The following is a 23,984-nucleotide window of genomic DNA, read 5'->3' on the forward strand; positions in this document are numbered from 1 at the left end:
ATAACTAATGAAATAAATTTAAGGATAAAATAAAAAGTTTTAGGATAAAACTTTTAATAAGGATAAAATAAAAGGATAAAATAAAAAGTTTCAAATATCAACTTTTTTCTACTTGGTTGTTGCGCGAGGCTCCTCCAAGAGCGAGGCCCCGGCGATTGCCCTGCTTGCCACCCCCTAAGGCCACCACTGTACGGAGGACTCGTCTCACGCCATCGACTCGGCGACGAGTCCTGCAAAACTCACCGCTTACGTATTCAATTACGGTAACATTTCAAATTTAACTCGGTACTCCGGAGGAGGTTTTTGACGAGAAACAAGAGCGCATTATTTAGATCTATAAATAAAAATACTTCGGGTAACGGTATTATGCCCCAAATATCAGGTCAGTCCATAAGTTCCTGCGTATTTTTATGACCTTGAGTAAAATCTTGTTTTGCTGTTAAAAATGCCAGTCTAATGTGATACTTTTTACACTGAAGTGTTAAATTGGATCCCATTCATATAATATTGTTCAGAATTGGGAACATTTCAGTTGTTTATTTTCGTTAAAATGGAAGTAACAGATGAATATAAGAGACATGTTTTATACTTTTTATTTTTAAGTGGTGAGAATGCTACAAATGCAGCCAAAAAATTAAATACTGCTTATAATCAAACTGTAACAAGTGTAAGGACTGTGCAGAAGTGGTTTGAAAGATTTAGAAATAATGATTTTAGTGTGGAGGATAAGGCTCGTACTGGAGGACCCGTTGACTTTGATGATGATGCTCTCTCTGCAATAGTCGAAGCAGAACCATCTTTAACAGTTGATGAAATTGCGGAACGTTTAAATTCATCCCATGGAACTGTTCATAGACATCTACAACAAATCAGAAAAGTTTCTAAGCTAGAAAAATGGATACCACATGAACTGTCAATAACTAACTGACAACAACGTCAACTGTTCAACTTTAAAACTTCAACTGGGAAATTTTACCTCATCCACCATATTTGCCAGATATTACTCCCAGTGATTATCATCTTTTTTGGAGTTTGCAGAATTTTTTAAAAGGAAAAACTTTTGAGGATGAGAACAATGGTAAAAAAAGCTATTTCTGAATATTTTGATTCAAAACCGAAATCATTTTACAAAGATGGGATTAAAAAGCTACCATCAAGATGGCAAGAAATTGTACAAAATAATGATGAATACATTATAGATTGAAATAAAATTTAATTAAAATTTTTTGTTGCTTTTTTTGTAGATAAAAATGTGCACGAAATTATGGACTGACCTGATACATTTATTAAATATTATTCATCCAATATTTGTATTTTGATTGATAATTCATCTATCAATTTCATTGCTTCAGTCAATGTTGAAAAACTGCAGTGTGTTACAACTGACTAACATTAAATAATTAAAAACTTATTTAATTAAACAATAAATAAAAACAATATACTTATGTTAATTCATTTGAAATTGCAGCTGTTCTACATAAAATATACAAATTTTTGCTTTCGAATAATGCAAACTCCACGAAATGGCCTAAAAACTGGAGCTGACCCGAATTTTAAGTGAAATAAGGTTATAATTGACAAGGCAAAATTCGTCCAGACAAATTCATTGTAGCGCAACTAGCATAGTGGTTGGGCGAGGTTAAAACAAATATATAATCATCTTACATCCAGTTTCCTGTTGAATTTCGGCGATTTCTTCTTCTTGAAGCATCAAGGAAGACTTATTCCCCATTTCGTTTCACTTATTTTCTTCCCACAACAGAAAATTCTTAATAAAAATTAATTACGATACAGCCCTTCCGACTATTACGGCTTATTAGAACGTTACCGATGTCGCTTCTCCCTCTGACGACGAGCGGAGGAATTACAAAAAAAATGGCGACTGTACGAAATTTTCACGTGTTTTCTCGAAAGAGGTAACCAATTAATCGTTTAAACAAAACTTTAATTAAAGATTGTTTGTTTACATTATAGTTACGATATGAATTATGTAGTCGCGAAATTTATTAGTTGATAAAAATAATTTCTACCTAAACAAACCTATGTTATTTGTGAGTAAAATTGCAATTCTGAATGAGGGATTTGCCCCCTCAAAGTTTACACCCCCCCAAATCTGATAAGGTTCCAACTGCCTGGTTCAGAGTTGCACTCTGTACCGTTATTATTATATATAAATACAAAATTCTTTAAATTGTCTTAGAAATTTTTAAAATTTTTATTTTCTGTTTAATATAAAAATGTTTTAATTATATTGAATGTGTTCGGTAAGATTGCAGATCTAAATGACACTATTGGGACCTTATCGGAGCTGTAGGCCATATCTAAAAGAGCAAAAAAGTAAAAGAAAAGTAAAAGATCGCACATCTACGTGTGACCCTTTGAGAGATATATATTTGCCTCCAAATGTGAAACCCACATTTGGAGGCAGATCCTGCTGCCTTCTTGCTTGCAGATGTTATGTTTGTGTATGGCGCTGGGCATAACTGGTACCAATAACATAAATAAGAAATGCATTAACTTTACTGATTGTAAACTTGAACTGGTACTACTGCCTCTGTTCGATACTTTTCTATTAACGGGACATTGACCAATATGGTAAGATTCGAGCTGGGAATGAGGGGTTTTGCACCGCCCGGAATTGTTGACCCTTTGAGAGATATTCGGCTGCAAAAGATCAAGTTTTAACGTGCGTATCGATATACTGCTTATTCTACACCAAAGTGCACGACTACGTGCAAAGCACGCAGTCGTGCACTTTGCGTTTCGGTTCTTGCTATTGCTTGTGGCTCGGTGACCGGGTGGGGTGAGCCCCACACCCCTTAAAACTATATAACGTCGAGTGGGCTACTCAAAGCCGGTGCAATTGCATGGGCTAAATAGTTAAATGCGATAGTTTTAGTGGAGCAACTTGGATGTCACTAAGACTATCGCATCCCATTAACAGTAAAGAACCTAATATTTTTGTAAGTTTTTGGGCTATTACGTAGTGTAATATAAACAGAAATTATAAGTGAATCTCTCAACTTAATCTCAAACGAGCAACTGAAAACTTAGGTTGTATTCATAAAGTCGAAGGAGCTAAATGATTATTGTACTTTATGATGATTAGGGAAGTAAAGCAAAGTAACAGTGATATTTACTATGGAATAGTGATACAGTAGAGCCTCGAAAACTCGGCACTTGATAACCCGGCACTCCGAATAACTCGGCCACACCCTGGCAGGGCAAAAAACCCTTAGTTAATTAATTTTCATTATAGACAGCTTTATGCCTCATAAAGTATTTTTCTGAGGTATGTCTTATCAGGTAAATTACTGTACACAGCGTATTCATTAATTTTCATTTTTATGTAGTAAACGCTCTATGCCTTCATAAAGGATGTACTTTTCCTTTGTTTAAGGGTATTTGGGCAGTTTTTTCTCTGTTGTATTCTCAAGTAAACAATACATACAAGTACATTACAGTATTTTCTGAGGAAACACTCATACTTATTTTTTTTAACCCCATTCCCGATAACCCAGCATTTTCACAAACTCGGCCACCCTTCGGTCCACATTAGGCAGAGTTTTCAAGGCTCTACTGTAATTATATTATATATAGTGAAAATACTATAAATGGTTTTGCAATAGGCATTCCAATTCTTGAGTATTTCTGATAAGCAGTTCTCGTGTATTTCTGATAAGCAGTATATAGTTCCTGTTGTGACATGGTTTGACCACCCCTGCTATATAACATCAAGTACTCATGAACATTTGAGTGGGCTATTCAAAGCTGGCACAGTCACAGGGCTGAATAATTAAACATGATAGTCTTAAAGGTATCACACATGTTAAGGAAATCCTTTGAGGAATAACTGCACAGGCCTTGAGGAATTTCTGTTAGTGTGTGGGGAAAACTGTACAGTTTCGGCAGCCTGTACAGGCCACCAGAGTAGAAACAAAAAACCCTTTGATTTTCCTGCACAGTTTTGGACAGCGCAGGCCAACCGTAACGTGTGTGCCATCCTGACGTTCAATTGTGAGGCCTCTGAGTACTGAGAACAATGTCTAATGAATGTTTGGAAGAATTATTTTCTATAACCTTATTAACTTTTATTATTTATAACCTGAAAAATTAATTTCAGATCAAAAATTTCTCAAGTAAATTAAAATTATAAATAATTTTAATATTTAGAAAACTTCTCAATTCATTTCTTCAGTTTTCATAAAACATCTTGATACTCTATATCATTTTCTTTTAAATTTTAAAAAATTTATTGTTTTATTATCCAAGTAAATTAAAACATGACAACTTAAAATAATATTTTAACAAATAAGACAAAGTTTAATAAATTCTTTTTAATTATTAAATTATTAAATTAATTTGCTATAATAATTTTTACAATTTGTACTAACGGATGTGGTTGAGAATTATTAAATTTTGTGATCAGTGCTACCCAAACCACTACTACTACTACTATTTACACCATACACTTCTATGCACATGTTTTTCTCGCGAGTTTTAATACAATTTGTTTCCAATAAACATCCAAGAACAGCCAGTACATCGTCATCAGATGCATGGCCAACTGACTAACAGAGATTTTCCTTCTCATGTGTGGACAATAGGAAATTCTGAATTTCCTCAAGGCCAGGCCTGCATAGTTATTCCTCAAAGGATTTCCTTAATGTGTGTGGCCCCATTTAGTAGAGCACACAGCATGACTCCCAATTGTGCCTTGGAAGTAGACTGATTTTTGGGAGCTCTATCTCACAAAGGGTTGCATGAAGAGGTATAATTCCTTTGACACTTTTGCTCCTATGGACATGGTCTGCAGCTCTGTTAAGAGTGTCATTCAGATCTGCAATTGTACCATGTATTTGAAGAATGAATTTATTAATATAATTTATTATTTGTTATGTTACATAACACCAACAAAACCTTCAAAATTAAACCAGCAAATAGATTATCATAACACACCTTTTATGTTGCCGAGATAGTTTTATTGAAAACTAACATTTCCAGCCTATTCTATAGGCCATCCTCAGGTTTAACGAGAGAATTGGAACATCGGCATTCCATAAAATAGAATACATAAATTCAAATTCAAAAAATTGACAACAGGAAAAATAATATTTATTTTTTCTGTTGTCAGTTTTGTCATAATGTTTGTCATAATATAATATTTAATGTTATACATAACATTAAATATTATGTTATACATAACAATTAAATATTATCTTACGTTACATTTATGTAATAAAAATCATAATTTTAGAATTTTCTTTTTATCAAAAAATAAATATATAATTAAAGAAATAATTTCTTTTAGTTAATACTACTCAAGAAATATTATGATGATAACTGTAAATATATTACAAAAGTGTTTGATTTCAAGAAGTACTTTACAAAGATTTGCTCCAGGAATTGTGATCCTGTCAACACGGAATTTTTGGGAAAGAGATATTAGACAAGGACGTCGTTCACGACAAGATAAAAGTAGGCTCTATTATTTGAAAGAAGGGTTGAAAGTATTAAAAGAAGAAATTAAAGTATGGAAAGATGAAGTAATTGAAAAATTTTATGATGATCCTCAACATTATATTCCTGGTGAAACTAAAATTGTTTGGACTTTTGATACTCAGGTATTTATATATTCAAAGATGTATATTATGAAAATAATATGGCTTTTTTCTGTTTTGTTATTCACATGTGACACAATAATGCTCATTACTGTTGCATGTGTGCCAGATGGAAGGGCAAATGGCACACCTGTAATAGCCTTTTCATTGATTATCTGTGGTTGTGGAAGCAAAGATATTTAAACTGTTTGCTCCACAAACTCTTTGAAACAAGGGTTTCCTTTTGTGGATTTTATGAAAAAAGAGAGATTGGAGTTTTTTGAGCGACTTTGTAAAAAAGTAGATGTGAAGTAATAAAATTAGATGATAATTTCGGTAAATTTTATAATTATAAACTAGTCCTAAAGGTTACAGTAAAAAAATGGGTAACAAAATAGACATTAATAAATTCTGTTTAGTTATCTTATCTATTTACATGCTAGGTTTAAAGGCAAAATTAACAAAACAGATTACAGTAGAAGTTATTTTGTCTGATTTATTTACCATGTGTTTACATACTTGACCTTTTGGGAAAATTAACAACTTGGATAAAAAAATAGATATTAGTGATTCTGTTTTGTTATTTTGTTTTTTTACACATCTGAGGTAAAGGAAAAATTACAAAAATGGAGAATGAAACAGATATTAGTAAGTCTGTTTTGTTATCCTATTCACACACTAGATCTAACATCAGGAAGTTAAGTTTACTGACATGGTAACAAAACAGACTTCTTAATGTCTGTTTTGTTATCCCATCTATTTGCATGCTAGACCTACAGGAAAATTTACCAAAATGAATAAGAAAATAAACATTAATAAGTCTGTTCTTTATACTATATATTTACAACTTACACATCAAAGTACAGGAGACATGGATTGTTTAAAAAGTATTGCTTACAGTCTAAGAAAGAGTCTTCATTTAGCTACTAAACAATCTCCATTTTGGATAAATACAATATGTTAATCTAACAAATAAGATGGTAATGTTTTACAGGTTAGCAAAATGAACTAACTCAAACAGCTAAATAACAATAACCATAATGTTAAGAAATTCAACTTTATCAGAATAAAAGAGTCCACTTTCAGATTTCTTTAGACTTAAAAATAACAAATCCAGCAATAAGTTCATAACTTTCCCAGCAACATTTAAAATTTTGATGGTACCACCTGTTAAAAATATAAAAAGTTTTCGAAATAAAATATTATAATTATTATAAAATGACAAAAAGCTTAATTTTGAGGGTAGAAATGGGTTTTATAAAAGATTGTAAATGCTAATAACAAGTAAAATTTTCATTAGGTCTGACCCTACTTGAGATATAACACGTGACCCCCCTTTAATAACTCCCTACTTCATTGACCTTTAACCACCAAAATTTAATAGCATTAATCCCCTAATTTACAAACCTTTCTGCAAAATTTCAGAAATTTTCAATAAAAGACATGAGTTAGTAAGCTTCAAAATGGGTGAACAGAACAAAATCATGCCCCCCACACACACTAATATCCATACATACAGAAAAAAAATTTCAAGGTCCCGGGGAGTCCAAAAATGTAAAGATCTTGGGCTTGAAATTGCTTCTTGTGATGCCAAAAACTAAGAAAAATATTAATACTTGTCTATTAGCATTATTATTTTTTATTTGAAACATTATTACAAGTACTTTCAACAAATTATAGATTGTATTCTTCAGGCATAGAATAATGGGATCTTAATGAAACCTTACAATTTTAAAAAATGTGTTAATGTATTCCAAACAGTAAATTTAAAATGTATTCCATTAAATGCATCAGTACATTGAAAAACATTAATATTAATAACAATAAACAAACCAGAAACAAAAATAAATTTTAAAAATGGAAAAAAAATAGAGAATATGAATAATGTATAATTTACAATTAACTCAAATAAAAAGTATTGTACTAACCTCATGTATGACATGCACCATATTTCCGGAAGGTTGAGCATAGGCTCATTACATTATTAATTAAAAATTAATTATTTATAATTTAGACATTTCTGGAATTGGTCATTAAATTTAATACGAGATGGTAGCTAATCTCCAAACGTACGCCGTAAATCCATCGGGCTAGCGGTTGAGTGCCGTATAGGAGTAGGACGTGGGCACTGAATGTGTCCCCAGCCGGCATTGTAATAACCGTCGATGGTTACATAGTTATACGCTGGAAGAGGAGATCGTACTGGAGGTCCAGGTAGCGTAATTGGCAACGCATCTGCACGGTAAGCAGGAGTTGTGGGTTCGAGTCCCGCTCCGGGCCGATTTTTTCTCCCAGCGGTTCTAAATTATTTAAATTAATTAATTTATTTATAATTATTAATATTAATAAGAGATGGCGCCTAACGCTTACCTCTAGTACCAAATTCGTTATGTAATTAATATAGTAATTAGCCATAAAACTAGCCCGATGGATTTACGGCGTACGTTTGGAGATTAGCTATTACATCGGGTTTAGCGATGATTGTAGATACGAGATGGTAGCATAACTGCCTATGTGTAATCAAATTAATTAATTTCTGATATTTAATTATAGCCTTTACATAGCCTAAGAACTTGGCATATCGTTTGGCATGTTTATTATATAATGGGCTATGGTTGTTGATGTTTATATGTAATATGTCTGAACATAAGTTTGGAAAAACGTGTGATCACAAGCAACACTAAGATGCTAGTGGAACGAGTGCAAAACTCAGACTGATGGAACATACGCACAATCCTGGACATCCTTTCTTATCACTCATTATGTGAAAAGTTGCTTGTTAAGCAAGTAATTTTTTTACAAATTTGTTTTGCTCATTATGTGAGGTGCTTGTTAAGTGAGGTTCCGCTGTATATGATTTCCATAAAAACTAAAAAATATATTAATTTTGAAATTATTTTGTAACAATTAGAACAATTAAAAAAGTTTATTAAAGGATCCTTCGTGAAAGTTTTTAAGCATTTTTATTATTTAACTGCTTTATAATGCTGAAATAGTATAAAAAGTATATAATAAGTTTAATAATAAAGAGAATCACTCAGAATAGTTTTAAAGTATAAATCATATTCATATCATGTGCACAATATATAGTTTATGTGCAGACAAGATTATACAATTCGTTTCATGAATTTGGCTGGGCTGTAAAAATGCACAGCAGCAGGAACTAGTCTATTCATTTAGTGAAGGGAACAAATTGATGTGGCAATATCTCTGTGTTACCAAAAAGTGACTCTTGAACTTCATAAAACTTACAGAATTCCAACCAAGTACTATGCCTGGCCAAGATGTATGAAACAATCTGTAAATTTGTTTTTTTCTATAAAATCTCTAAATTTCATATGTTATTTTATAGAAATATTGATGTTTTCTTGAAATAAGTTCTCCAGCAAATCCAGAAAGTTTTTGAGTTAAAAAAATCCCACACATAATTATTTAAAGTTTTCTTTATTGAGTATACTGGGTGTGCATCTATCCAGGGACAAAAAAGATCTTTCCAGAAAAGGTTTGGTTACGTTATGGACTGCATCAGACACAAATACACCAGATATTACATCACCATGAATGAATCCATTCCATTCTAACCAGTACAATATGTAGAGGATGCTGCACAACTATTTGAGTGGTTCAACATGATGAACCACAACTTCTTTCGGCATCTTTTTCCCAGAATGAAGTGTATAACTGTCACGGTGTTCACTACTGGGCAGAGCATGTTCTATGATGTACAGGATATATGCAACACCAAATGTGTTTTACCCTAAACATTGGGTATGGAATTTGGGATGAGCAGCTTCTTTGTCCTATATTGATGATACTGAATAGTGACCAATATCTGAACATAAACACAACAGTGGATGAATGGCTTGAAGAAGACTTATTGACACAACTACAACAGGTTTGGTCAGAGCACTATGCTGTTAGAAAGAAACAGAATGGAAAATGCATATAACTGAAATGGGTATGGTGAAATAAATATGTGGAGTCATGATAAAAGATAAAATAACAAACAGCTATATAACAGGAAGTTTGAAAGTAATCCCGAATCCATTCAAGAAAAATGCGGGATAGTCAAATGCATTACTCTGGAAATATCAAATGAAAATCAGAGTGCCACCAAGAAGAAAAACTAAAAATGTAATGATTGATGGCAAAAGAGCTAAAGACCAAAGAAAACATAGTACAAAACAATGAAAAAGTTAACATGGTTATGATCCATGGAATGGAAATGTCACTCATAAAAATGTACACAGCATAATACAAACCAATGAAAACACTAACACAACAATCACAACCAGTGACACTACTGATACAGAATTAATTACAAACCACAAATTAATTAATTACAAATTTATTCAAAGAAACTCTCACTAAAAATAAATTTAAAAAATTAAATGCCACACAAGATCTCAAATATCAAACACATCAAAACAACTATGGAATAGTGCACCATTTCATTCTGTACAGACATACATCAGTAGCTTTTAGAGCAATTTGGCAACCACCAGATAGGACAATACAGCTTTGTTCTATGTCACTATGTTCCCCAAACTTGACCATCTGAATTTTTCTGTGGGATCACCTTAAAGAATTAGCGAGTGTGTGATGCATATCCAGCAGTGTTGCTTGATGTTAGCAAATTAGAAATACATAAGACTGTAATTTTGGTATCATCATTTCATATACTACGTCTTTGAATTGCCACTGAAGGCAGTCATCTTTAACGTGTTCTCTAACAAAACAAAGCTCGCTTTTTATATTAATTTGCATTGTTGTCTTTATCCTCTACAGTCAGATTATTTTTCTTATTATGCTAAATTATCTTAAATTGATTCTTTTCAGTTATTTTAGCACTGGATCAAGCATGCACAATAGGCATAATACTTGTGCAATGCTGGAAAGATGTTTATGTGGACATCTTTATAAATTTCTTATATAATTTTCATTTTTTTCTAATATTACCACATAAATTTAGTTACAATATATTTTTGGAGTTTAAATCAATATGAATGTGCTACCAAAAGTCAAAATATTGATAACTGTATCATATGGATCTTATAAAAACATAAAAACTTAATTTTTAGCCAGTTTTTTATATTTTTACTCCTTTTATTTGTCAAGTTTTTCTATATTTTTAGCAAGGTTTATTTTTTAATTTTATAAGTATACCTTTTATTACTTTTTTTAGTTTTATTTTTACTAGATCTACCCTATGTTTTTAAAGCCTGAAATGCATTTCCTTTTATAAAAAAAATAGAAAACAAAATCTACTTTTTTCATTGAAAAAGTATTCCTGTATGATAAGTTCTCTGTAACAAATTTGTGCTTAAATCCAAAGAACATAAAAATAAATGAACACTTAAAGTCTGATAAAAAAATTTTTTTTTAAAGTTTTACGTATTGAGGTGAACGAGTAACCTCAAAGAAAAGGTTGGCTCAACTGTGAAACTTAATTTCCTTGTGCATGCAAAAGGACAAATTTAGAAGACATTTATGTATTGTCTGAATTTACAAAATATAAGAAAATTCCTAATAAACATTATTTTGTAAAAGTGATATTATATCAAATTTACTGAATCAAACACCATACATGCTTAACTTCATAATCCAAAGTAAGCTGAAATAATTAAATATAAATTGATGTTTAAAAAATAACCTGTAATTGTTATGTACAAGTTAAATTGTTAGATAGATCCTTTTGTCATAGTAGAAAATACAATTACAAAACACTATGAAATTTATTGAATAATCAATTAATCAATAAATATAATATGGATGAAAGATCACATCGTAGTTTTTTCCTTTCCATCAGAAACTACAATAGACATGTTTTTCATTATTTCTGTTTATTCAAAATGACATCATAATTAAAAGGAGCTTTATTTTGTTTGCCTTATACTATTAAGTGCTTTGGCCATTACAAAAGGGCCCTCCTCACATGTATATTAAAAGTACTACTAAATTAAAACCAATTTACAATATTATTTTAAAATTTACAGACAAATATCACAACATTTTGGCATTTAAGCCTTGGCTTAACACCAAATAAACCTCCTTTTAATTGCAATGTCTTTTTGAATGAATGGAATAAATGAAAAACACATTTGTGTTGTTTCCTTTTTATCATGAACTACAGTCATCTGTAAGTCAATAAACAGATATATTGTTTGAATCTTAAATTCAAACAATATTAGTTGTTTATTGAATTACAGATAATCTAAGATGAATTTTTTTCAATGGAAGTAAATAATTATTTATTTAGTTAATTAAACCATTAAATATGATTTATTAATTACCGTATATTTCTGCAGATAAGATGAAGTATAAATTTTCGCCCAAGTTTTATAGTTTTAGCATATATCTGTCCTATAAGACGACCCCCAAACTATCAATGGCCTATGAATTTAGTTTAGATCAGTAATCATCATCTGGATAATAATACTGTATAGTGTATACAGAATTATGCCCTATTCGTAATTTTTCAAATGAAAACATTTTATTTTCTTGCATCTGGCAACACTGCCTTGCTATTGTTGCAAACATTTGCACTGATTCGGGCATTCGGGCAATGACCTCGACTATTGACAAAAACGTCGTATGGGCTATTCTATTTTGTGGACATACCCTACTCTCTACTAGTAAATAATTACAGTTTGCCTGTTTTTTTACAATGGTTTTAATTTATATAAATTTCAATCTAAATTTTTTTGTATCTGTCCTATAAGACAACCCTGGATTTTGGGGGATTTTTTTTATGATTCAACTATTGTCTTATCTGCAGAAATATATGGTAATTTATCTGTGAAATTATGGAATTGTCATACCTCTAATGTATTAATCATTTATATTATCAATTAAAAAAAACCCCAAAACATACAGTACTGTACAGTACATACCACGGAGTATAGTACATTGGAAATCACTGGCTTAGAGTGTTACATTTTTACATGTATCATTATTTCGTGAAGAGAAAAGGCTTTGTTATATTTTATAGTTGATTAAGCTATAAAATATAAATAACTGACATATTTATAGACATAGCAATATCAATGTTTTTGGCACCATGGCAATGCACTAGTTTTTAATTTCTTGGCTGTTATGTAAAATATTGGAATAATGTCAAATTTGACCCTCTGAGTTTTTTGCAAATCTCCATGTTTTGAGACCACCTGAACCCAAAAAAGTCAGAAGACAAAAAAAAAAACAAATTTGTAGATATGTATTGGCTCTACTTTGTTTAATATCTCAGGATGGGCTAAAGATTAAGAAAAGAAATTTGGCATGGCAGTTTATGTATAAGGGGCATTGATGCTATTAAATTTTGGTGGTGAAAGGTCAAGGGAGATGATATGTCATATCTCAAATTGGACTTAATATTGATAATGTATAACATCATTATTTACAATTTTTTATGAAACTGATCACTAGCCACAAAATTAAGTTTTTTGCCATTCAATAATAATTAAAAGTATAGAAAGTTTTTATAACAAAATCTCATAAAGAAAGTTGTGTGTAGTGTAATCTTTTATTATTATCTAATTAAAAATGTAAAAGTTATTTTCTAAATAAATCTCAAAACAGCCAGGAAAGCTATGCAATTCATTGCTGGATTTTTTAATCCACAGTGCATAAATGTTTGCAAAGCTATACATATCTATAAACGGAGCCATAGTAATGCATTATGCATTACTATAGCTCTATTTATAGATATGCAAACAAGTTTGAGTCAAGTTTTAGTTACATATCTATAAATGTTAGAACAATACATCATCAGGTTTTGTATTACTATAATATATATAATGTATATATTTGATCTTTATTCTTTCTTTATTTATTACATAAAAAAAATAATAATTCAGACAATTACTATAATTATATACTTGCTGTGGCTCAAAATGTATCTATTATAAATGTATAACACTCCGCTTGGGGGGAAATTTGAAAAATCTTTTCTTAGTGTACATTCTCTCGGCGTACCCTATTAAAATGCAATCAAAAATGCAAAAAACTGCATCTAAAATAGTATAATATAAGCCGAGTTCTTCACGGTAAGCCTTAATTTTGTCCCTCTCCCCGTGGGGGAATTTCAACATCTATATAATATAAAAATGTGCATATTTGAATGCAATGTTGTGTCAAAATTTCAAAACAATCGGTTAAGAACTTTCAGAGATTTAAGATTTTGAACAAACGAACATTTACATTTTTATTTATATAGATTATATATAAAAGATATTTTGGTAAATTTGGTAAAAATTTTGGCTAATTTACCAAAATATCTTTTCTAACAGAGTTTGACTGACATTCTATATAAAAACTCCTATAAACTATTTATACAATTTTTTGTAATAAAAATAAGGAAGATGAATGTTTTGAAAATCTTTTACTAATAAATAAAGTAAATCCATATAATATCTCATATATATTTGTGATATGAAAACTGAATACAAAGATTTTCTATCAATATTTATCTGTTGATGAACTTTAATTTATCCAGGACACATTTGAAAATTATTGCGTAGTCATAGTTTAATAATAATTATGTCTTATTATAAAATCACATTGTCAGTCAGAATAAAAATAGTAGTAATAATAAATTAAGGGATCTTTCATAAAAGATCCCAAAAATTGCTGATTCATCAAATAGAAGTAATTGCAACATTTTTTGATGACAGTTTTTCATACAATGCAAATATGGATCTGCAAAATATTAACTTATAAATACACCATGGCAGATTTAATTAAGCTACAATTTGTTAAAAATTGATCTTACAATTTTTTTATTTTTCTGGATGTTATATATAACAGAGGGAAAGTATGGCAATAAGCCAAAAAATGACTCCCAAGATTTTTACATTTTTGGATTTGAAACCTTGAATTGTTGAGAAATGCAAAAAAGTCAAGGTTTTTTCTGTGAGTGGGGGCATGATTTTGTTCACTCTCTTTCGAGCTTAACTCCTGTGCTTTTTGTCAAAAATTTTTGAAACATTTGCAGGGGGAATTGATGCTATTAAATTTTGATGGTTAAAGGTCAAGGAGATGGGAAGATAGAGGATGGTCCCATGTCATATCTTCAGTAGGATTGGACTTAATAACAATTAAAATCATCATTAACATTTACAGTTTTTATAAAACTCATCCCTACCCTCAAAATTAAGCTTTTTGCCATTTTATAAGTTTTTAATAATAAAATATCATATTTTTATTAGATAGTACCACACATGCAGTTTCAAGCTTCAATGGTCCATAAAACAAAGATAAGAGTAAATAACAAAATGAATTTATTACCAAAAGTTAGGTACAAACATGGTTACTTTTCAACATAATCACTGTGAAGATTGAAGCATTTATCATATCTGTAGACAAGCTTTTCCCTTGTCATAGAATGTTGCCACCAATAACTTGAGATGAGCCCTAATGTTTTTTTGAAGGTCGTCATTAGTCTAGAATCTCTGCCCTCCTAGCCATTTCCTGTTCAGAAAGAGATGGGAGTTGCTCGGTGCTAAATGGGTGCTATACGCTGGGTGTTTAAGGTGGTGTTGACTTCCACCCAGCTTAAAACTTTTTGATATGTGAAGACTCCTGAACTGAAAATGTGGCTAGCAGGGCAGAGGTTTGAGACTTATGAACTAATGATGATCTTCAAAACAACATTGTTAAGGCCATCTCAATTCACTTGCGGCAACATTCTTTGACAAGGGGATGGAAAAGCTCGTCTACAGATATGACAAATTCCTCAATCTTCATAGTGATTATGTTGAAAAATAACCATGTTTGTACCTAACTTTTGGTAATAAATTCATTTTGTTATTTACACTTGTCTTTGTTTTATGGACCATTAAAGCTTGGGGAAAAAACAGCCCTCATATTTGTTTATTGTCTGCTGGAAATTTGTGTTTAGGTGTTATTATGTTTGAGAATAATGTTAATGTGTCTTGCAAGAATTCTTTCTGTATATTTTCCAAACTAGACAAGCTAGTGTAGTTCAGCTGGCATAATCTGGAAAAACTTTATTAATTTTTATTGTATTATTTCTAGTCAAGATTATTATAATAATTAGTATCAGGATTATGACCTGTTCCAAGATCTCCACCTTGATGTGGTGCTTTGCTACCAATAGGGATACCCATGTCAAACAAGTCAGAGGATAGAGGCCAGACTAAGGCAGTATCAATGGTCCTCCAGGTTGGGGGTTATAACATGGGGTAACATCCACAATGTGAAAATTTTATCTTGTTGAAAGAAGACAAAAGAAAAAAGCAGGGAGTTGTCCCCCAACAGCAGGACAGGAATCGGTTGAGAAAAGGAAAGTGGAAGTGTGAATGTCAATTGAATATATGGAATGTAAAAGAACCAAGACGTAAAGTGAATGAATTAATAAGGAAAATGACTGAAAGTAAGTTAGATGTTCTTCGCATGAGTGAGACAAGTGAAAGGAATGTGTTGATTTGGTGTGGTGTGCAAGAGTGTTTTTTAGTGAATTCACATATGAAAAAATACATGAAGGAATATAAGCAAATGAACAATGATGTGGGTGCACTTCAAAGTGAAGGTGCAGAGAGTGATTGTTGTCTTGTACTTATGCCTAGTGAATATTGCTAGGGATGCTGAAAAGGATGAGTTTGGGAAATGTTAAGGGATGTCTTGGATAAGTATGACCTTTGGAATGTGTGATTATAACCAGAGATGTGAATGGATGGATGTGAAGAGACAGACTTCTGAGAGAGTGCTGGATCTATATGGTGATCACTGGGTGAACAATAATGGAGAGAGAGAGTGGTTGATTTTGTGTGGAAAGAGACCTAAGGGTGTCCAACACCTTTTTTTCTACACAAGACCACTCATCAGTACACATGGGAAAATTGTATGAAAGGTCATAGTAATATAATAAGTTAGATTTTGTCATGTATGAATATAGATTGAGAGGTGTAGTGGAGGATGAGTGGAACTGACTGTAGCTTGGACTATTAGTGATAGAGGATGCAACTGAAGATTGGGTGGTGGAAAAAAGGAGGAAAACAGTGGCTCTGCAGTGAGTGAAAACAGTGCCTGATGAGTATAGAGAGCATATTGAATTGTGTGATGTGGAGGTTTGGAAGCATTGGAAAATCTTGTGTGATAGAAGCAGCAAAAGAGGTTTATAGTGTAACGAGAGTAGGCTGTGAGAGAGGGACTGCATGATGGAATGAAAAAACTCCTATAAACTATTTATACAATTTTTTGTAATAAAAATAAGGAAGATGAATGTTTTGAAAATCTTTTACTAATAAATAAAGTAAATCCATATAATATCTCATATATATTTGTGATATGAAAACTGAATACAAAGATTTTCTATCAATATTTATCTGTTGATGAACTTTAATTTATCCAGGACACATTTGAAAATTATTGCGTAGTCATAGTTTAATAATAATTATGTCTTATTATAAAATCACATTGTCAGTCAGAATAAAAATAGTAGTAATAATAAATTAAGGGATCTTTCATAAAAGATCCCAAAAATTGCTGATTCATCAAATAGAAGTAATTGCAACATTTTTTGATGACAGTTTTTCATACAATGCAAATATGGATCTGCAAAATATTAACTTATAAATACACCATGGCAGATTTAATTAAGCTACAATTTGTTAAAAATTGATCTTACAATTTTTTTATTTTTCTGGATGTTATATATAACAGAGGGAAAGTATGGCAATAAGCCAAAAAATGACTCCCAAGATTTTTACATTTTTGGATTTGAAACCTTGAATTGTTGAGAAATGCAAAAAAGTCAAGGTTTTTTCTGTGAGTGGGGGCATGATTTTGTTCACTCTCTTTCGAGCTTAACTCCTGTGCTTTTTGTCAAAAATTTTTGAAACATTTGCAGGGGGAATTGATGCTATTAAATTTTGATGGTTAAAGGTCAAGGAGATGGGAAGATAGAGGATGGTCCCATGTCATATCTTCAGTAGGATTGGACTTAATAACAATTAAAATCATCATTAACATTTACAGTTTTTATAAAACTCATCCCTACCCTCAAAATTAAGCTTTTTGCCATTTTATAAGTTTTTAATAATAAAATATCATATTTTTATTAGATAGTACCACACATGCAGTTTCAAGCTTCAATGGTCCATAAAACAAAGATAAGAGTAAATAACAAAATGAATTTATTACCAAAAGTTAGGTACAAACATGGTTACTTTTCAACATAATCACTGTGAAGATTGAAGCATTTATCATATCTGTAGACAAGCTTTTCCCTTGTCATAGAATGTTGCCACCAATAACTTGAGATGAGCCCTAATGTTTTTTTGAAGGTCGTCATTAGTCTAGAATCTCTGCCCTCCTAGCCATTTCCTGTTCAGAAAGAGATGGGAGTTGCTCGGTGCTAAATGGGTGCTATACGCTGGGTGTTTAAGGTGGTGTTGACTTCCACCCAGCTTAAAACTTTTTGATATGTGAAGACTCCTGAACTGAAAATGTGGCTAGCAGGGCAGAGGTTTGAGACTTATGAACTAATGATGATCTTCAAAACAACATTGTTAAGGCCATCTCAATTCACTTGCGGCAACATTCTTTGACAAGGGGATGGAAAAGCTCGTCTACAGATATGACAAATTCCTCAATCTTCATAGTGATTATGTTGAAAAATAACCATGTTTGTACCTAACTTTTGGTAATAAATTCATTTTGTTATTTACACTTGTCTTTGTTTTATGGACCATTAAAGCTTGGGGAAAAAACAGCCCTCATATTTGTTTATTGTCTGCTGGAAATTTGTGTTTAGGTGTTATTATGTTTGAGAATAATGTTAATGTGTCTTGCAAGAATTCTTTCTGTATATTTTCCAAACTAGACAAGCTAGTGTAGTTCAGCTGGCATAATCTGGAAAAACTTTATTAATTTTTATTGTATTATTTCTAGTCAAGATTATTATAATAATTAGTATCAGGATTATGACCTGTTCCAAGATCTCCACCTTGATGTGGTGCTTTGCTACCAATAGGGATACCCATGTCAAACAAGTCAGAGGATAGAGGCCAGACTAAGGCAGTATCAATGGTCCTCCAGGTTGGGGGTTATAACATGGGGTAACATCCACAATGTGAAAATTTTATCTTGTTGAAAGAAGACAAAAGAAAAAAGCAGGGAGTTGTCCCCCAACAGCAGGACAGGAATCGGTTGAGAAAAGGAAAGTGGAAGTGTGAATGTCAATTGAATATATGGAATGTAAAAGAACCAAGACGTAAAGTGAATGAATTAATAAGGAAAATGACTGAAAGTAAGTTAGATGTTCTTCGCATGAGTGAGACAAGTGAAAGGAATGTGTTGATTTGGTGTGGTGTGCAAGAGTGTTTTTTAGTGAATTCACATATGAAAAAATACATGAAGGAATATAAGCAAATGAACAATGATGTGGGTGCACTTCAAAGTGAAGGTGCAGAGAGTGATTGTTGTCTTGTACTTATGCCTAGTGAATATTGCTAGGGATGCTGAAAAGGATGAGTTTGGGAAATGTTAAGGGATGTCTTGGATAAGTATGACCTTTGGAATGTGTGATTATAACCAGAGATGTGAATGGATGGATGTGAAGAGACAGACTTCTGAGAGAGTGCTGGATCTATATGGTGATCACTGGGTGAACAATAATGGAGAGAGAGAGTGGTTGATTTTGTGTGGAAAGAGACCTAAGGGTGTCCAACACCTTTTTTTCTACACAAGACCACTCATCAGTACACATGGGAAAATTGTATGAAAGGTCATAGTAATATAATAAGTTAGATTTTGTCATGTATGAATATAGATTGAGAGGTGTAGTGGAGGATGAGTGGAACTGACTGTAGCTTGGACTATTAGTGATAGAGGATGCAACTGAAGATTGGGTGGTGGAAAAAAGGAGGAAAACAGTGGCTCTGCAGTGAGTGAAAACAGTGCCTGATGAGTATAGAGAGCATATTGAATTGTGTGATGTGGAGGTTTGGAAGCATTGGAAAATCTTGTGTGATAGAAGCAGCAAAAGAGGTTTATAGTGTAACGAGAGTAGGCTGTGAGAGAGGGACTGCATGATGGAATGAAAGAGTCAAGCAAGCAGTGAAAAGGGCTTCATACATGGGTCAACTGAATGCAGTGTGTGTGAGAAGAATACTGAGCAAAGAAAGAGAAGCTGCACAAGTGATTAAGGAAAGCAAGGACAGAATGAATGAGGAATGGACTGAGCATTTACAAGGGGCATTTGAGGAAAATAGAGAACTATTCTGGAAGCAAATGAAGAGTGTATGTGGCAACAGAAAGAAAAGTGTACAGTGTGTACAAAGTGCAAATGGTGAGCTGTTATTGGGATAAATGAGAGGTGGATAATAGGTGGTGTGAATATTTTGAGAGACTGTTCAGGTAATAAAGATAGTGGTCGATGTGACCCGTGAGTGAGGTTAGGAATACAATAAGAATGCAAAATGGCAAATCTTCTGGTTTTGATAGTGAATGCAGAAATGTTAAAATGTGGGCAGAATGGATGCTATGACTCTGCAACTATGTTGGGATAAAGGCACAGTGCAATGTGATTGGAGAAATGCTGTGATTGTTCCAATATACAAGGAAAAGGGTGAAAGGACACTGCAAGAACTTCCACTTGCTGAGCAGATATGGAAAAGTGTTTGCACAAAAGTTGGTTGACAGAGTTGAGAAGCTGACTGCAAAGCAAATGTTGAAAGTGCAGTGTGGATTTATGAAAGGGAAGGGGGTGATGGACCAGATCTTCACGTTACAAATGATTGTGGAGGAAGGTGGATGAAAAAGTGTTTGCAGTGTTTGTTGATCTAGAGAAAACATATTATAGAGTGAATAGGGAGAAACTGTGGCAAGTATTATATGATTATGGAGTGAGAGGTAAACTAATTAGAGATGTGAGGGCAATGTATGAAAACAGCAAAGCATGTGTACACGTGATGGCAAAGTGTCTGAGTGGTTCACAGTTGAGGGGGGTGTAAGACAAGGATGTGTTATGTTGCCATGGTTATTTAATGTTTTCATGAATGCATGCATGAGATCCAGAGTACTTGAGTGTGTGGAATGAGAATTGAAAATGAATGAGTGTCATTTGTTGTATGCAGATGACACTGTGCAGGTGTGTGAGGAATATATGCTGTGAGTGAATGTGAACAAAACTAAAGTGATGGTGTTTAAACACAAAGATGAACAAATGGATTGAATGATTGAGCTGGATGGTGAATGAGTTTGTATATTTGGGAAGTATGACAGTTAAGAATGGTGGTGGTCAAATTGCCAGAAGAATGAATGCTGGAGCTCAGATGGTGGGTGCAATGAGTAGATTTGCGAGGAATAAAAGTATGTTCAAAGAGGTGTGAATGGCTGTGTAAGGGAGTAAAGCATGGATATGGCAGAAGAGTCACAGGATTCACATTACTACATTGTGAGATGAGTATTTGAGAGGAGTGTATGGCATAAAAAGGAGTGTCTATACTAGAAATGAACAAGTGCTGAAAGAGAATGTGGTCGAAAAGGGGAGGAAATTGGCCATGTAATGATTTGGCCACATTGAAAGAACAAAATGTATTGAAGAGAGTATACATGGGAAAGATAGATGGGAAGGCCAAGAAAGTCTTGGTTAGAACAAGTGGATGAGTATCTGAAAGAACATAAGGTGTTGAGTCAGAAAGAAAATGTGAGGACGTATACTGGAAGGAGCAAAGACGATGTCTGGACAGGAAGGTGTGGAAAAAGTTGTTGAATGAATAGTTCGTAAGATTATAGTCTGCTTTTGCTTACTCTTAATTCAAAAAGGGTGAGCAGCATGAGGATATGTATGTAATATGTAATGACATAATCTTAAAAAAAAATTTTGTTTGTTACAGATTATTTAAGCTGTCTTTAACTTGATAATAAATTTTGGAAAATTTTATTTTTTGTAGGAAAATCTAGACAAATGGATTCCAACGTGTGATAAAGATAATGAAGAAGGATTCAGTGAATGCAGTTTCACACTTACTAAAAATAGACGTGGCTTGTTTTCAGGTGTCTTAAGCAATAAAGTGCCTAAAGATGGTAGAGTTAATCGATCAGGATATTGTAATATTCGTTCCATTAGAGCTACAGTAAGTTATTGTTAAAACTATCTTTTAGTTTTGGAGTTATTTTAATTATATCTTTCAAAAACTTTGTTAATTAGAAATCATTTAAACGAGACACTCATCTTGATTGGGAAGTATTTACACATCTTGTTCTAAGAGTTCGAGGTGATGGACGCTCTTATTTATTAAACATTTCAACTGCAGGATATTTCGATGTTACATGGTATGATATTTACCACTATGTTTTATTTACAAGGGGAGGACCTTACTGGCAAACAGTGAAAGTAAATAATGATTTATAAAGCTAATTTATTATAAGTTTTGTAGATTATTAATAATTTTAACTTTTAACAGATTCCTTTTTCAAAATTTATACTTGCAAGTAAAGGGAGAATACAAGATAAACAAGTTAGAATACCATTAAATCGTATTGCATCATTAGGAATTACATGTGCAGGTGACATAACTGGATCATTTCATCTAGAAATTGATTACATTGGATTATATTGGGATAAGCATTATAAAGAGGAATTTGCTTATGAAATGTATCAAGTTCCACCTTATGTTATTGGCAGTTAATATTCATTCTAACTATTGTTGTTTGATTAATTAATTATATGTACAGTAGAAAATAAATAAACAAACTAAACGTCAATAGTTAATAAGTAAAATTTAATAAAACAACAAGTCATATATTGCATAGGTTTCTTGAGATTTTATTCATGAAACCGAAGTGTCATGACATTACTGTTTCCTGGTTCCAATGCGAATCCTAGTTCAGAATAAAACTTGACCATTTGATCTCTGCAATCTAAAGTTACTTTATAGCATCCGAGATGCTCAGCTAGTTGGCGCATCGATTCTACCAATCTATGAGAAAATAATAACAAGATATTAATATATTAAATTTATGAATGGTTTGAATTTAAAGTTATACTTTATGTTTTTATGTAAATAAAGTAATAATCAATTTTTAACAAAGAAATATCCATTAACTTTTCTTCAATATTATCATTTTATTAACAACTCACAGTAATTAAATATTCAACAAAATGAACATTGGTATCATTATTAACTGTTTATAATATGACTTCCTTATAATGGAAGTGTTAATTTAAATTTAAATGAGAATTATTATTTAAATTCAGATTACTACTTAGTTACTACTCATTCAATTCATCCTACATCTTTAGATTCCATTATTTTGTGAAAACAAGTGAATATTCATGATTAATCTTCAGTCTCTCATATATAAATATTATTCAAAAAATTTCTCAATAGAATCTAAATATAACGAATATCCGTTTTATTTATGTGCAGAATGTTTCAATTATCTGTACAGCAAATTTAAGATTTCAGATTAATGAAATTTTATCTAATTATTGTTAGAAAGCAATTTTTATAATTAGAAACATTTTAATAAACCCTAATTTGATATTCTAACTAATTATGGAAAGAATAAATATATAGTCAAATTGGCAGTTTCATCACATAATAATGTTTCCTATCTTATGACAATAAATAACACGGTTAATTTTACATATAGAAACTGATTTGCAATTTATAACTTCAAAAATATTCCAACTAGATGTACAATACTTTTCTACAGTTAGCCCACACTAGCTTATACCCTGCACAAAAATCATTAGAACAGAAATAAAAGTTTTGCATAATCCATACCACCATATACCACACAACACCAGTGATATTGAAAGAATGACCATTACTAGTACACAGTTCCAAAAGATCCCATTTCAAACATTAAAATATATATGTATTTCCATTAGCAAGTCATTGTAGATGTAATTATGTAATAAATGAAATGGAATGTCCTAAATTTCTTGTGTCAAAAATACAAAATGAATGCCAAATGACAACTTTATCATATTGTTTTTGTTAATATTAATTGATAAATACAGTAGAGCGTCGTTTATCCGAATCAATTGGGGACTGCAGTTGTTCGGATAACCAATCATGTACGAAAAAATATATGAATTTATCCCGTGTTGAAATTTTTCTCCGTTGCATGTCGCTTCGCGTTGAATTTTCGTCGATGTTAAGCCTAACGAAGACAATTGTATCGTTAAAAATTATTTTTTTATTTTGTACAAACAAAATAAATATATTGAAAAATATAAAAACAATAAAAAATTATACTTCAGAGGTTAATTTAGTATCAAAAACATAAAATATTTGAGTAGCCCAAGACATAGCCAAAGATTGCAGCACCACAGCACTGGCGAAAATTTAAATTTGTCGACTGGAATTCTTTCGGATAACAGACGTTTCGGATAAACGACGCTCTACT

At 31.9% G+C, this 23,984-nt stretch overlaps 3 protein-coding genes across 5 annotated transcripts in view; 1 reads left to right on the forward strand and 2 right to left on the reverse strand.

Moving 5' to 3' along the window:
* LOC111623840 (calcineurin B homologous protein 1-like) overlaps nucleotides 1-1,844 on the reverse strand; it is a 26,866-nt gene extending 25,022 nt beyond the window's left edge. Inside the window, exon 1 of the mRNA XM_023366557.1 lies at nucleotides 1,666-1,844. Within this exon, the coding sequence (XP_023222325.1) occupies nucleotides 1,666-1,732 (67 nt within the window). The 5' untranslated portion in view covers nucleotides 1,733-1,844. The remainder of the gene's footprint in view (nucleotides 1-1,665) is intronic.
* LOC111623838 (complex I intermediate-associated protein 30, mitochondrial-like) lies at nucleotides 1,774-22,331 on the forward strand. Its single transcript, XM_023366553.1, has 5 exons — nucleotides 1,774-1,916; nucleotides 5,312-5,624; nucleotides 21,518-21,700; nucleotides 21,775-21,960; nucleotides 22,031-22,331. Exons 2-5 carry the CDS (start codon nucleotides 5,334-5,336, stop codon nucleotides 22,253-22,255), a joined length of 885 nt encoding a protein of 294 aa, XP_023222321.1. The 5' UTR covers nucleotides 1,774-1,916; nucleotides 5,312-5,333; the 3' UTR covers nucleotides 22,256-22,331.
* The window catches only part of LOC111623839 (probable glucosamine 6-phosphate N-acetyltransferase), a 10,588-nt gene continuing 8,932 nt past the window's right edge, over nucleotides 22,329-23,984 (reverse strand). For all 3 annotated transcript variants that reach the window (XM_023366554.1, XM_023366555.1, XM_023366556.1), the window contains exon 6: nucleotides 22,329-22,546. In XM_023366554.1, the coding sequence (XP_023222322.1) occupies nucleotides 22,393-22,546 (154 nt within the window). In that variant the 3' untranslated portion in view covers nucleotides 22,329-22,392. The remainder of the gene's footprint in view (nucleotides 22,547-23,984) is intronic.

Source organism: Centruroides sculpturatus, unplaced genomic scaffold, assembly GCF_000671375.1.
Source record: "Centruroides sculpturatus isolate CEXI.00-Female unplaced genomic scaffold, Cexi_2.0 scaffold162, whole genome shotgun sequence".
Taxonomy (NCBI): Eukaryota; Metazoa; Arthropoda; class Arachnida; order Scorpiones; family Buthidae; genus Centruroides; species Centruroides sculpturatus.

What these genes read in the sequence shown, in the direction of transcription:
- LOC111623838 (XM_023366553.1), top strand. Translation starts at nt 5,334, where the DNA reads ATGATGATAACTGTAAATATATTACAAAAGTGTTTGATTTCAAGAAGT. An exon ending in TTTGGACTTTTGATACTCAG is followed by an intron (nt 5,625 to 21,517) that starts GTATTTATATAT and finishes TATTTTTTGTAG; the next exon opens with GAAAATCTAGACAAATGGAT. An exon ending in TTCGTTCCATTAGAGCTACA is followed by an intron (nt 21,701 to 21,774) that starts GTAAGTTATTGT and finishes TTTGTTAATTAG; the next exon opens with AAATCATTTAAACGAGACAC.